This window comes from Acanthaster planci, linkage group LG18, assembly GCF_054643075.1.
Source record: "Acanthaster planci isolate LZ-2023a linkage group LG18, COTS_SCS, whole genome shotgun sequence".
Lineage (NCBI taxonomy): Eukaryota > Metazoa > Echinodermata > Asteroidea > Valvatida > Acanthasteridae > Acanthaster > Acanthaster planci.
The window spans coordinates 3,817,428-3,832,921 of record NC_141794.1 but is presented as its reverse complement, the minus strand read 5'-3'; the positions used below and the strand labels follow the sequence as shown (position 1 = coordinate 3,832,921).

General features: G+C 43.7%; 1 protein-coding gene across 1 annotated transcript in view; it reads left to right on the top strand.

Moving 5' to 3' along the window:
- Positions 1-14,949, top strand: part of LOC110980922 (uncharacterized) — a 40,982-nt gene extending 26,033 nt beyond the window's left edge. The window contains exon 2 of the mRNA XM_087148890.1: positions 11,103-14,949. Coding sequence (XP_087005016.1) covers positions 12,123-13,040 — 918 coding nt within the window. The 5' untranslated portion in view covers positions 11,103-12,122 and the 3' untranslated portion in view covers positions 13,041-14,949. The remainder of the gene's footprint in view (positions 1-11,102) is intronic.
- The last annotated feature ends 545 nt before the right edge of the window (positions 14,950-15,494 follow it).

Sequence of the window (15,494 nt, the reverse complement as noted above, 5' to 3'; positions counted from 1 at the left end):
ACCAGGCAAAATATCCAGGTTGATAATGCTCCTGCCAATCGAAATTTGCCAACTTTGTCGAATGGTGACTCGGTTAATTCGAACGGGCAGTGGCTCATCGCCACAAGGAAGCCAGCGGATTGAGAACAAGTTAGCGTTGAGAAATTATGGAAACCCTCCAAACGACAATTGTGTACGTAATCGGTGTGTGGCATGGATCATGGTTACCAAAATAGTCTTTGCAGGCGCTGGCAGACGGCTACAAGCGCTGCGTTCGCCGAGACGGCGTCACCGTAAAATGGAGTTTATTAGCCCAGCCATCCACGCAGAACACTTCACCCAATACAAAACCCCTTAGATCTGCATGTCTCTGTTGCCAGTGAGCCATGTTCATGGCGGCGTTGTCTGAGTTGGCAAAACATGAGTGATGATCAACGGGCAGCAGCCACCTGACACATTGAATAATTTATTTCCGCGTCTTATCGCCTCGTCGAAAGGAAGGAATGAAAAAAAGCAAAAAAAAAAAAAAAGGACAACGACGCTCATCCCACCACCGGGAACTCGACGCGAGAGAAAGAAACACCGAGTGGTCCGGCGGGGGCCGTGGGCCGCTGATAATTGCTCCGTCAACACCAGGCTCCGGATCCCGCTTGCACTACCCGGCGGTACGGTCGCCGATGGCGCTCGTAGGATGGGTGTCAAATTTTTCCTGCGGGGAGCTACTCCGAGACATCGTTGCTCCCAAATTATTAGTATTTTCGTTTCTTAAACTCTTCAAAGACTGAATTTTATCACTACTTCTTCTGCTATACCTTTTCTGTCTTCTGGTGCTTTGGCCAAAGTTTCGGTTCGATGTATCGTCAATAGAATGCGAATAGCGGATGTTGGCCCGTTATCACTACAGTACCAACAGGAGACCTCGTGTACAAATTTTGAAATTTTCTGAAGTGAACGTAAAACTGCTCGTATGATGATACGATATGATATTGCAACACAAGGAGGCTTACCAACAAGGTTCTGAAATACATGAATGTCTCCTCTTGTTGCTTTATCCGAGAATCTGGTTCAAGTAATCCATGTCAAAGGTCAATGCTCTTACGGTCCTATCGATGGTAATATCTGGCAGTTACTGAGTAAAGGTTGCAACAATTGCCGTGTACGAGGAGACAACTTTCTTTTATTTTGTTCGTACTGTTGTGGTGGATTTTGATCATCAAACAAGGTGAGGAGAAAATGGGGAAATTTGGTTTGTTTGTCAGATGTAAAGTTACTTTTGTTTGCTCCATGATACAAGAACCGTCCACCGATGTTGGGCCCGTTCCAGTGTTTGGTTTGCGGAGCTCCGTCTGAATCGCGTCAGTCATCAGACGATGAGGTACGGAGGTACCAGTAATCCGCGCGCCCAATCCCAACCCTTCGCCAGACCACAATCTAGCACCTCATCCAACTGTGCCATCAGTGTTTTCCTCCCATAAAACGGTTCCGTGCACGACAGATATAAACACAAAACAGAACCACCACCCTGGCATGGGAAGAGCCTAACTGGCGGGGCTGAGAGATCGCTTGGCAGACGACACGACAATATGCCATCGCTTAATGCACTTGCGATTCGCGCGCGCTTCCTGCAATTTCTAGCGCGATTCAATTAGCGAAATTACTTTTCCCTCTCCTTCCCCTACTTGCTTCTTTCCGAATCCCTCCACTGACACATATCAGTGGCGGCATAAGGATGCAGATCCCAGGGATTTCTGAGACCAGATTGCTATTGCTGAACCGTGGCCGGTAATTCTTTGTATACATGTTCCGGTTTTCTACCTCGGATAGGATTAGGGATTCCTTGATGAAATTTTAAGCGATGAGAGAGGCATGCAAGGAGGGGAGGCCCAGCCGAGAAGCCCCGGTTGTTTTGATTGTTCCTGTTGGCTGGGCTCTAGTTCTAAGTTGGTTGTCGTGACAATTTTATAATTAAATTGTGATTTCGTAGCTGGTCTAAATTGTCTCAGTTATTTGCAAGTACGCTTTATGTACTGGGAAGGCACGCCAATTGGATACAAATACCTGTGACACACTTATGGTATGCGCGCCACTGCGTGCGGGGGCTTTGGCGTAGGAAACGCCTCTGCAAACTACGCAGTTCAAAAAGAAGATAATAACTTAAGTAGTGAAACGAGAGAGGTATATATGTCATTAGCATTGTTGCTGTGATCAGTTCAGTTCAATGCAGTTCAGTAACATTTATTTCCACACCCTAGAGGTATCATCCTAAATGACGAAGCTTATGGGTTTGTTTGTTTGTTTGTTTTTGTTGTTTTTTTTGCATGCCCATTGCATGCCCAACAATACAGGACAAAAGAAGACAAACAACACAAGTTATAGAATTCAGAAACGGTCAGAATTGTTCAAAATATCAAGTGGATCCAACTCTGGAACGATGAAATAATAATATCCCATCAAAATCCACACTCAGTCCTCGAAATTGTGAATTTTCCTTTGGTTTGTGGAATTGGTAAACATAGGGAACAGGTAGTTGTTTTTAGATAAGACATGTTGATATGCGTAGGCAATAGCCCTTTGCGGCAAGCTCGCAAGAGGCTTTGTTACCATTTACAGTGCAAATTACAGTTGCAAAGTGGCTTCATTCGGAAATCATCGTAAAAGTCCAAGTCTTAATTAAGCGATTCCGAACTGCCTTTTGTCTTTTTCCATTTCCTGACCTGATATCATGCTTTCATTACAGCGTCTTAAGTCCCTGCATCTCCTCAAATCCCTCTGAGGAGTCATTCTTCCTCGAATTGAGGAAGACGGCCCAGGAATGAGCAGATGGAGGTATCACAAGGCGATTAAAAGTAAATACACGCGGGCGTAATCGTTCTGTCTCCCTTGTTTACTTTGCGTTTTGGCGTACTCTCTGCGGCTGCAATCGCGGTGTTTGACAAGACTGACAAGCGCTCTGTGTTTACCGAGACACGGGCGATGTATCAAGGGTAAGTTGAAGGGGGGGGGGCTGATGGGGATGAGCAAGGAAACCTAGAGGGTCGGAACTTCAACTCCCAGAAGAGTCAAGGGGGAAGCCAGTAGCCGCTGTTGTTGACTGTGGGGAGATCTGTATAGCTTGCTAACCATTAGCTTCGGAGCAAAATTGCCTCCGCTGTTCAGCATGTTATAGGAATAGTTATCTGCAATGGCACCCAGAAAACAGTTCACTACTGTGTCGGACATATACAGTATTTTAAAAGTCCGTGTGGATATGTCGGTACGATTTAAGACAGGCCTCAATCGACAGTGACCCAGTAACTGGTTCAATGTATCGAAAACAATTGAAGCTTTTGTCTATTTCCCGGCGAAGCTGACCTCTCCTGGAATAATTGGGGACTCTTAAGAAAATTTGTTACAAACGTTCCTTGTTTCACTCCTCAGTTCGGTTTGGAGTGCGTATTCTTTCTCGAATGTGAACCGTATACTTATTAGATATCAGATATTTCTTACTGATTAATAATCGATCGATCGATCAATCACTCATTAAGAAACCTACTTCTGTGGCGTAACTGATCATGAGTGAATGTGTGGATGCAGGCACTTTGTCAAGGCTGTCTGTACCAAAAGAGCAGGGTTATTTTGGACCATCTCACAGCCGGGGGCTGGTTCCGCCCCTTTAGAACTCAGCCGTCAAGTGCCAGGTTATTTTGAAACCTATATGTAAATATGGCGTGTAAAGTTGATAGAGATATCTCTATTGTACGTCCTGATTTGATAGAGATATCTCTATTATGGTTTCCGGTCCCGCACACTAGGTCAACAGAAAGGTCATGGTAACATAACGCAGAAAGTTTCAAAGAGCCAGAGGGTTGTGTAAAGTTTCCTAATGTAAACAACCACGGGAGTACACGTACTGCGACACAGACGCAGATTCAAAACCCCTCATGATGATAGATTTAAACACAAAAGTCGAGGGCGACCTGCTGACCTCGGAAGCGGTAACTTAATAGACATATCTCTGTTGCGCAATAGAGATATCTCTACTAGGGGATTTAATGTTAATTTTGCACGCCATAAAGCACCCATTATCAGTATTAAGACGAAGTTTAAATATAATATGACGCAGGGTTTTGACTTTACAGTCAATGGCCATACGCACGTTGGTTCGCGTTCACTGAGCATCATGTCCATAGAAGTTGTGGGTTGTTTTCCCGACGTGTCTCGAATGCTCTTTGCGCGAGAACGGCCTGTTCAAAGTGACTGCAATATGTTACTGAAAAACTCCTTCAGGTTCGGCTTCTGACAAAGATGTACTGTGACGATATTGGAGAAAATGTGTGTGGGGGGGTCCGCTGCCTGACCCTTCATATGGGTTTAAAAGATTCAGAAGTTGCTGTATCTATCTGCTCGAATTAATGACGAGGTTCGATATTTTTAAGTCACTAATTACAATACCATAGCTATGATAATACCAAGAGTGTACAGTTGCAATTATCATTGCTGGTGTCGAATAAATATTTCTGACTTTGGTTCCGTACCATATCAATGAGCCACTTCGATATTTTGAAATGAGAAGGTCATTCGAGAACAAAGCTCCCGTCCGACTCGCACGACCGCATTGATAAGGCAGATCTCGCGCACGCGTGTTGCTTCTCATGTATGAATTCAGAAGCCCTTGGAATACCGAACTGGCCCGTTTTTCTAGGAAAATTGGACGAGATGTACCTTTGGGCGCCGTGTGTTAACAGAAAAAGTAACAATAGAATGGAGTCTGTATAGGGATCGGACTTGTTGGGGAGGGGCCCCCTCTGTCCCATTTCGTGCCTGGTTTATGAATATTATGAGTGTAACTGTAACTGCACGGTACCAATCAATCCAACCCATGTTGATCTCTGACTAGCACGCGCTGGGAAACATTGCCAAAAGAGAGACAGCTAGCTTAGGCCAGGGTTAATGAATCTGTGGAGAGCCAATATATACACTCTTCCTCAATGTGTTGCGAGCTAAAATCCCAATTCAGTTTTTTTTTCATTTAAGTGACGATCAATGATAATTACAAATCCGTCAGTTACGAAATATTAGCCACGTCTTGTCGCGCATTCAGACGATCTCCCTTATATTAAAAAAACTCCCCGGCTCCACTGTCATGCAGATTGCGAGGAGGAATACATCATCACAATTGATACCCCCAGACGATGCGGCACGGCAGACGCACCGTGGACCTGACGCAACGCGGTCAATTTTCCTTAATGTAATTCGTTTATCAGCTAAGCCCAGCGCGCCGTGGCCCACGCGCCCATGCACGGCCAGGCTGGGATCTGGGCCCGCCGATATCATCGGAGAGTCACCAGGGACCGGTGCAACATCTGCTCCGCTAAATTGTTATTCTTTTAATGTCGAGACAGGCTTACCAAAGTGAGATGGTTGTTGCTTTAAAGTAAGTAATGACATCTTGTAAAGAGACAATGAGATGTATGTACGTACACATTGGGGTACGTTGCAGATTATTTTCAGATCATTTGAGTTTCAACCTATACTGAAGTTAGGCATATCAAAACATAAAAATGACGTTAAATTGAAATCCCCTCATAAAATGAAGGTTTCTGAACTAAAGAATGGCATTTATGGAGCCTGTCACGGTGGTATGGACAGTCCGGCCTGCAGGATGACTTTTGCGCTGCTAAGGCACTATATCTTCTCGCTCACTCAGGGCCTAAGTCCAGTGAGCGGTGCCCAGCTGAAAAGCAGGAAGGAGGTGTTATGACCCCGGCTATGCCATCGCCGTGTCAATGTTTCATGTAAATTCTGCTTAACCCGTGTTGGTTTTTTTTTAATCTTCTTGAATCGATGGGGGATCTGTTTAATAACAAAAAGACGTGTGCTTTTAAAGTAAAGTCAAGTCAATGGAACTCGCGAGTCACAAACCCCACGCGCGTGCGTCCGGTCTACTGTGCCATTAGTGATGTGCTGCGTACGTTAAGATGGTCCAACAAGGCAAACACGTCATTAAAAAAAGCTACCGAAAGACCTCTGCGCATTGGTTGGTACTGTGAATGACGCAGTGGTAACATGTGTCACTGTTTCATAGTGGCTGAAACTAAAATTGGCGGTATCGTCAGAAGGAAAAATATTGGTGTATTGTAATATGTTAAATCAGATGCTCTGGATCATTATTTAATCAAGTAACCGGTGAGACGGATAGCCTTGATTGTGCATAGTTCGGGTAAATTATTCGTTATATTTGATTGCAAACTTTATGATGAATTTCTAGAGGTTTATTTTGTGTGTCAAAATTAAACCATACTTCTTCCTTCTCTCTTTCTCTGTCTCTCTACACTAAATAACTGATGTTCTTTGATCAGGATCACCATGAAGTCTGGCTGCACTCTAAACACTCCTGGGTGCAGATTGACACGGAATGCGGGTCTCGCAACAGACATTTTAACGCATAGACCGCCAGGTCCTTTTTACACTACCGGGGGTTTTCGTGATCTGCGCGGCGCCCGACTAAAATCAAAACTATGGGCAAATTCACCCCTCGGTCAGGGAATTTACGCACAATTAAAGAATTCCAGCCATAAAAATATATATGAAGCCATTTTTCGATTGTAAAAAAAACCCCTCTCTTTACTTAATCTGGACCATAGGGATGCAAAACAATGCAGTTGCAACATTTAAAAAGTACCGAAGAGCAAAAAGGTGAACGTATTTGGAAGCACATATACATAAACAATGTGTTGTGCGTAATGCGCACTGGACGCGCTGCCATCCGTCGCTCCGCTCGTTGTTTGCCCATACTTTTCAAAATGCTATTACGCGCAAGACTGGTGGTCTATGCGTGGAAAAAACCCTAGGCTAATGTGCAGATAAAAAATACGCTTCTGGGTCAGGAGTTTTTTAGAGAGTGATGTAGAATCTATTTTCCTCACTCGGGACAATGTTCCTTGACATTGTTATAGTCTTAACAAGTCAAACTTGAGATGGTTTTATACCACGTGCCAGTAGAATAACATTTTTAACAACTTATTCCACTGTACATAGAGTTTTAATTATATCAGTTGAGATAGTTTCTTTGTTTTTACAGAATATTTGAAATTAATTCCATTCCATTTTGTGATATTTTTCACCAGTCTTACTTATGTTCACAGATCGTGTATTTGTAAGAAGAACATGCTTAAATGTACTGTATTTTGCAGTGGCGTACCGGTAACTAGGGCTAAATGTCCACGGAGCACCACCAAAAAATGAGCTGCAGCTGCATTTCAACGGAGATTATTCACAGATTTCAAATGCGGGGAGGGCATGGGCATCCGTGGGGGGGCACCCCCGTAGTTATGCCTCAGATGTTTTGCGTTGACAATGACTAACAAATGTTTATTAAGTATACTCCTTTGCAAAAAGAAAGTGTTTTTCTTCCTTGAAAAATACTTCAAGGAATAATTTATCGGGTAAGTATGATGGTAAAACCTTTTTCCCGAATTGGTCTCAATATTAACTAGCATCGTGGCTTGAGCTGTCTCAACCTCACTCCAAACCCGAATCCTATCCATCAAAATTTTAGCCCGTTTATGTACCCACGACACCGCACATGCAGCGAACAGATGTGGCCGTCTTTATCGCTCGGTCCCCCGTAATGGACTGTGGTCTCTCGGGGCCATACTCGATCGCTTGCGCGGGGGAAAAGGTTGAGAAGACAAAAACGGGGGAAAACAAAGAGATATCACAGGAGAATGGTGAAATTGCAACACGATAAATCCAACCAAGCCAGCTTCTCCAGCGTGTGACTTCGCAGCGGGATGTACTGTCAGATATTCCCCCTCTCACCCGCTGATTTTTTTTCATCACACGGATCAGCGGCCATCGGGTAAGCGGCTGCGGGACATATGGTGCGCGGGGCACCAAATAGCATTTTCCGGGCAGGGTATTATGTGGATGCGCTCGGCCTTGCCTGATCTGGCGGGACCACGTAATCAAGCGCGGCGCAGTGTGGCCAGGGAGCGCATCGCACTGACGGGGTGATGTTGGTGTTTAGCGAGGGAGGAACGTAAGAACAAAGATGAGGCAAGCTACTCTGCTCGCTGTCGTGGGGAATGTTTTCAGGGTAATAAGTGATCCGATTAGACCACTCAAAGCTTCCGCTGCCTCTAAGGGCTCTTGAGTTCGTATTGTATGGTTAGAAAGGCCCTTTAACTTTTTTTTTTACACTGTGAGACGACGATATAACCAGATTTGAGATCTTTAATAACAATTGAATTAACATTTTACCGAAACTGCAACGTTCTCTAAATCCGAAAGATTGAAACTAGGACAGGCGATTAAGAGTGAAAATCACCCTCAATTTAGATACTCTGACAAAATAATCACTTCAGTCGGAGCTCGAGTGAAAACTTGATCTTTTCGATTGAAGAAATTTCATTCTCAAACGTCTCGTCCCTAGTTTCCAACCGTGGGAGTGAATTTTCACTGGAAAAGACTGAGTTTTCACTCTTTTGAATTTAGAGAGGCGGACAAAGACCTTATGTAGTTGTTGATAAATTTTCACAATTATCATTAATAGATAAATTTTCGGTGTCGTGTATAATAGATCCATCTGCAAATTCATTGGTTTGGGCGAACATTTAGTTGTTTTATTAATTGAAGACTACTGAATTAATAAAATAGTATTATCTTGTGCATCCTTTGCTAAAATGTTGACTGTTTGCAGGTTGATCAACAGACGGAGAATTCGCGAGACAGGCTTTTAATTAGCTCTTTCATTTTCTGTCAAAGAACAACGGAAGAGCTTCAGTGCATGGACCAACAGTCATAACCCCGGGCTGTTTTTGGCGCGAGAAAGCCACTTAGATGTTTCTCGCCCCATTTGCGTGGAAAGAAAGCAACCTGATAGTGGTCGATAGCATTGCCCAAATGGTGGGAAAGTAGGAAATGCTTCTTTTGTTTATTTCCTCCATCTCTGTATCCACTTTCCCCCAGGTGATGGATTTAACGGCGTTTTATTGATAAATAATGCAATATGCCTCGTGCGGTACTTAAAGAGGCACTTATGCATTGGTGTCTGCATGAGATGTTATTTTTATTCTATCTCGTTCTATTTTTGTCAAATGGTCGGCCGGTTGGTCAATTGGACAATTGGTTGATCAACGGGTAGCTCGGTCGGTTGGGTTGTTGTTTTGGGTGGCAGTCAGGTGGGTTCCTAACTGTGTCCATCTTCTCTGTCTGGTCGGTCGATTGCTCGACCACACAGTTAATAATATATAGGTATGCTGTTTCTATTTCTTGTACATGCAGATCTTGAATTCGAAGACTACAAAATCTTTCATAAATTCCATCAGAAGATGAAATTCTGAATAACTTCATGCAATGCAACAGTTCTATTTGTTAGAGCGCATGCTTTACACGATACATATGCCTATTAGCAGCAGGCAAAAGGCGTCCGCCGACGAAACTAGTATCATAATTTCTGATCGAGACGCAATTGTTGTCTGTGTACCTGCTGTTGTATCAGAGAATAGTCCTATACGGCGGTCTATCTTAGCAGCAGACAAAAGGCGTCCGCCGTTATCTGGCACCTTGAGTGAATAAGTATACAAACTCAGTTCTGAAAAAACCCAATACATGACTTTTACATATGTTTTAACATTTTCAATCGCGTTTTCAGTATGCTATAGAAATTCCACTCTCAACGATGAAATTATACGGGTAACCATCACACCTTCCCCTTTCAGACAGTTATGAACAACCCTCAAAATACACATCTTTTGTGTCAACCGTTACTTAGCATTAAAATTCAACTGCATGTGATGACGTTAACAAGACGTGCTGACACTTTTTATCTGTATCTACAGTTTTGGACGTCAGAATGTTCCCCAGGACAAATTTGTCTATGCAATGCTTTCCACACGAAAAGTTCGTAGTGCAAGGTGGGCATTCATTGCAAGAGGTCATTTTCTTCAACGCTGGAAAACTAGCACTGAAGAAAACTATTGCAGGGTTCCCTCCTACGCATTGATAGAGACACGCCCCCTCTCTATTATGCTTTCCTATTGCTGTACATCTTGCATATAATTTCAAGCACGTGAACTGCCTGCCAAATTATCCTCATTCATTTTTCAACGCAGGTTGTCATCCATTACCCAAGTGTAACGTCTTTTTGTGAATTGATCGTAATTGACGAAGGGGGAGGGCCTGTCGCGATATAATTTCAAAGGTACAAGCATGGGGGAAGAATTCGGCCCATCTATATATCCATGGACTCGTTGCACTGAGCCCCGGCTGCCGAATAAAAGCCATCATTTATTTAAGTGCAGCGATGTCGGGCCAACCAGATGTGACGACTGGCCAAGCCCGCCGATGGCGTCCCGACGGCTGTTAGAGGGCGCCTGGGTCTGTGCCAGAATCTGGGTTCTTTTCCTTTCTAAGTTCGAATGACGACATTTTGTCAACTTCTGCTCGATTTTGCCTGGTTCCCAGGATGTATTTTGAGCACGGGTTAACTGGGAAACTAACCAGTGCTCGACAAGTTGTCGTCACTCAAACTCGTTCCGTGTGGACGGACATCTCGGTACCAAACACACTAGCCGCAGACATCTTTTTGTCTTTATGAAATAGAAATAGGCATGCATGTTCCACTGTTTAAAACCTCAGGTCAGGCTTTTCGTCAAAATTCCGTCATCCGTTTGCAGTTACATTTTAAATATATTACATTTGATTTTTGCTCGTCTGTCATGTTACAAAACCTCATTGACTATAAATTTAGACATCGCGTACATTGTACTTCGTATTATGCTTCCTCGGAGTCACACATTTTACATAAAATACCAACCTGATACTCAGATTTTGTAATTTGTTTGCTATGTGAAAAATAACAAACACAATTTTCATGCATTACACTCATGACCCTCTGACAGACTTACTTCGCTTTCTTTGACGCATTCATATTAAGTTGAATTTTTCCCATTTGTAAAATGTCATTTTCTAGTTAAAATATTAAAGTGTGTATGAAACAGGTGATATTGTAACCCCGAATTGCCTACAGGTAGTGTTTCTTATTATCAGGATAAGGTGTCAGTATCGGAGGTAAACACGTACTCCAAATGATCTTGCAAGCAATTAAAAGTAGCATTCTGTTATCTGGGTTTTTCTTCTAGACATCTAAGAGTCGTCGGACCCCGACATTTTCGCGTGATTTCTTGCTAGCTGCCTTGTGTGCCGTCCCACTTCGTACACGACCCAGAGATAGGCTGTCACATTGTGATCTGATTAATTAATTAGGTAATGCCGTTGGCCCTGGCTTTATTTGAACTGACATATCAATGAACGTGCCCGAGCAAGCGCGGCCTGGACGATGTAGGGGCGGCACTAAGGCTCATGGGACCAGCCAAGACCGGTTTGCCCGTATAAAAAAAAAACGCGTCTATTCAACTCCGCTGCACACCGTCTGGCAGTTTCCAACACGCACGGGGTCTCCTCGTCAAAGGTTTCGGCTTTGCTTTTCTGGCCGCTGAAGAGGTTTTGATGGTGAAAAATCAACAGGGGCGTTGGGTCTTGCGTTCAAGCGCCGACACGCTGACGTAGCGGCACAACACGGCGGGCAGGAAAAGGCGAGCTGCAGCCCAGCTCCCGTTTTATAACCGTGGCGACGGAAGACAACCCAACGGGACCCTTTACCAGTGGCTGTTGAAGTGCTTGGCCTTTGGCGTACACGTTGCTTCTGATGACATTTTCACGAGGATTGCAAACAACCATAGGAGTGCAGCACTTCACGTGGAGTGGAGACACACCGACCCGGTACTACCGGAATCAGCCTAGACTACTGTAAAACTAAAGGTGAACAGTTGTGCTTTTTTCATTGTAAACAATTACCAGAACAATTCTTGACGAGTAAAGAAAGACTCTGGAAACGACGCAGCACATTCCCTTACCACAGCGTTTTGTTCTGAGAAAATCTACTTTTACAGAGGCACCGACTGCATCAGTGAAGTCACCATGAATATTTGAGTCCAAAAGGGAAGGCTGGCCTTTTGTCACAGCATTTTTTGCTTAAATGTTGATTGGAATTTATCAGAGGTTGTTCAATTACAGATTTTGAAAAGGAACTGTGAAACCTTACACGAATTGAGTCGTTTAATTCCGTTTGTTTATCAACACACGGTTGGACAGATTTTAACATGTCGTGGGACGATAGTTATGACAAATACAGGCATTACGACATGCCAGGGGTCACTAGTGGGTCACAACCACTGCATGCACACCCCCAATTGACCATTGCGTCAACTCTGGACAAAATGACAGACACAGCGGTAAAGGTGGATGGAGTGGCATGGGGGTCTGGGGTGGGCGAGGAGGAGCGTCCCTCGCAGGGCCTATTCGGTTACCGCGAGATCTGCTCTGACGAGAACTCGTCCTCGACGGAGTCGGATGAGGTCCACCACCGGCTCTCGCGAGATGACGTGAGAGCCCACGAGGGTGGATCCCCGGACCACAACGGAGCGCTGGACGCCGAGGACGAAGACCGGGCGCTGCGGCAAGGCAAGAAGCCGCTCGGCGGCAAGGTCAGGGCGAGCGGATCCTCCGGGAAGAACTCCAAGCAGAACCGGCTGAGCATTAACTCCCGGGAGCGGCGACGCATGCATGACTTAAACGACGCCCTGGACGACCTCCGCTCCGTCATCCCCTACGCCCACGGCCCCTCCGTCCGCAAACTCTCCAAGATCGCTACCCTACTCCTGGCCAAGAACTACATCTTGATGCAGGCCAACGCCCTGGAGGAGATGAAGCGGGTTGTTAGTTACGTCAATCAGCCCCAGCTCTGCATGTCGCCACCTCCTCCCCCACCCTATTTCAGCGGCTACCCGTTCCCTGGGTACCTTACCTCCTCACCTAGGGAGAAGAGTCCAGTTCCACCAGCGCCTGCGTCATCTGGGCCGCCAGTCACCGTCCCTGCATTCCCAGTGACAAGGGAAAACAATCCAGCGGCGGGGTCATCGCTACTCCTGCATCCACTTTCAGTCACCAAGAAGTCTTTTACCAGTCCCTGCCAACAATGTGTTGACAACCCTGACAGTTTGAAGCAATTTGCCAAATAATCCAGCCTGAAACATCAAGTTCTTTTATTCGAAAACCCTAACTTTTGAAACCTTGAACTTTCTGAAATCTGACATTTGTTGATTTTTGAGAGACACTTCCGGTAGAAGAGTTTATCACAGACTATTAACGGACTTTCTTCGTAAGAGTATAAAACTGACATATACGCATCTTTGCCTATGTTTCATGATTTCTGTAAATAATATCAATTAAATTCCTTGCTTGCGATGTTTGGCATTATACTGAGGAATAGAAAATGTCAATTTTGTGCCATTTATTTATTATGTTAGACATATCTGCCAAAACGATTTTTGTGTGAGTTTTTCCTTATGATAATCTTAACCCTTCAAGGCACTTTTTCGGTCTGACGCAACTCATAAGGTCAATCCGAAAATATACTGTGAAACTTGGGTCAAAGACACTAAAAACAATTCTGAAATTGTATCACAACTCGCCTGAAGCAGGCCGCTGGATCTAATGGACTGTTTTTACACTTGCCAGAGCATACATGTGCTCGAAAATTATCCCACTGTCTGATTGTACCATGGAGGAAAGACACAGAAGAAGTTACAACTCTTGCACATCAAAGTGCTCGATGATCATTGCCGCCCTGTCAAACGAACAATAGCAAACATTCCAAAAATGCCTGATTACTGCCTGCAGTTTAGCCGAACAATTCGGGCTAGTAATATCGTTACAATATTTGTGGCGTTTATTGTGATTAACTATAACTTCTTGCTGTGACCAGGAAATCAAAAGAAAAAATATCTAACATTAAATTTACTTTTGCCGTCGTGAATAATTTTTTTTTAGATTTTGACACACTGTTCATTATCCATGCAGTGTTTGTGAGTTAGTTCGTCACATCAAAAAATTAGTTTTCAAAGTCTTTGTACGAATTTGGCTCAGACTGGCCAACAACATGTTGACTACCACAGGACAGTTAAGATCACAAACAAAAATGCGCTGTTTCATCACAAGGAGTGATCATTAGATCTCATGAAATATCTTTTGTGTAAATTCCGTAATAAAAATGATTCAAATAAAACACAAAATTGTATAAACAGTTTGGCTATTTATTCCCAAAATAAGTCCAGAAGAAAGGGCAATATCGATAAGGGCAATAACTGCACATGACCACTTCAGGTACACAGCCTAATAAAAAGCAGCTGCGCAAACATTAAGTTTGATGTCTGATCATACTAAGCACCAACGATGACATGAATATTCAACTTCCTATACTGCAGGACACGACGTTTTAAGGATGCAGATTACCAGTGAGAAATTGCGGCGACTATAATGGGGTACAAAGGGGGCTTATAGTTGTGAAACAGGCGGTGCGTGATAAGATATAGCAGCGCTTGCCTATAGACATACCGGGCATGCCAGAAAGCGGGAATTGGCCAGATGTTATAGCCCGGGAAGTTCAAACTCCTTCTGTGTCCTTCCTCCGGGGATTGTTCACAGTGCACAAGGCATCACATGTCACTTTCAAGGCTCTGTCCTGTGAATTACCTTATGTATACATGTGCCAATTTACTAGATTACCCGATAAAGAAGCACTCAAGTTCCAACTTTTATTAAAGACGTGACTGTCAACTGTACTGAACTGTATCTAAATTAGGAATAACTCTTATATGACTGTTATCTTCATTGTTTAAAATTCAAGCCCTCTGTCTCGGTTAGGAGGCCAAAGATAAACATTACTTGGTTCCTCTCTCACTTACTGGTTGACAGTTTAATGAAAACCATGTAAGAAAACGGCCATTTCCACCTGAAATTACTTCTTGTACAATCTGTTTCGAAAGTGTATGTGTTAAATACTTGAGCAAAACATGACATAACGGGAAATTTAATGTGTTATGATACAAAATTGATTGGCGGATTCGATAATTTATTTGGCAAAGTGTATGTATCGTATCAGCCTGAAGCATTTCATTTGAAGGTAAACATGCGTCGCAGGAGTGCCTTCTGTTGATTGTGAACGATTTACACTGGCTAGCTAATCGCTTTCTCCTATTTTGTAACTTTAGAATTTGTCTATCTTTTTGAAAAGGGTCATTCAGAAATTTGGACATCAAATAACCTCACTTTTAGTGCACAGAACATTACGCAGAACCCAAGTGAAGCCGAAAGAGTGCCTTTGACATAGTTGATATCATCATTTCAAACCATGGTCTCTAAATTTGTTCAATTGTGAGATGAGACATATACATATTTATTGGTGCTATGCAGTACGCCCTCTTTTGAGCATAATTAGTGAGGCGTTTAAGGGGGCTGATAGCTTTGCACTGTGATTGGCTGCATTCTACACGACCTGTGACCACGAGGTCATCCCGTAATTTCTTTTTTTTTTTTCAGTGACAATGCTTTGCCAGGGGCAACAGGGGAAACAGGGGAAAACAGACACTGGGTACAAATCCAAGAGCAACAACAGATTTCACAACACTTTGCGA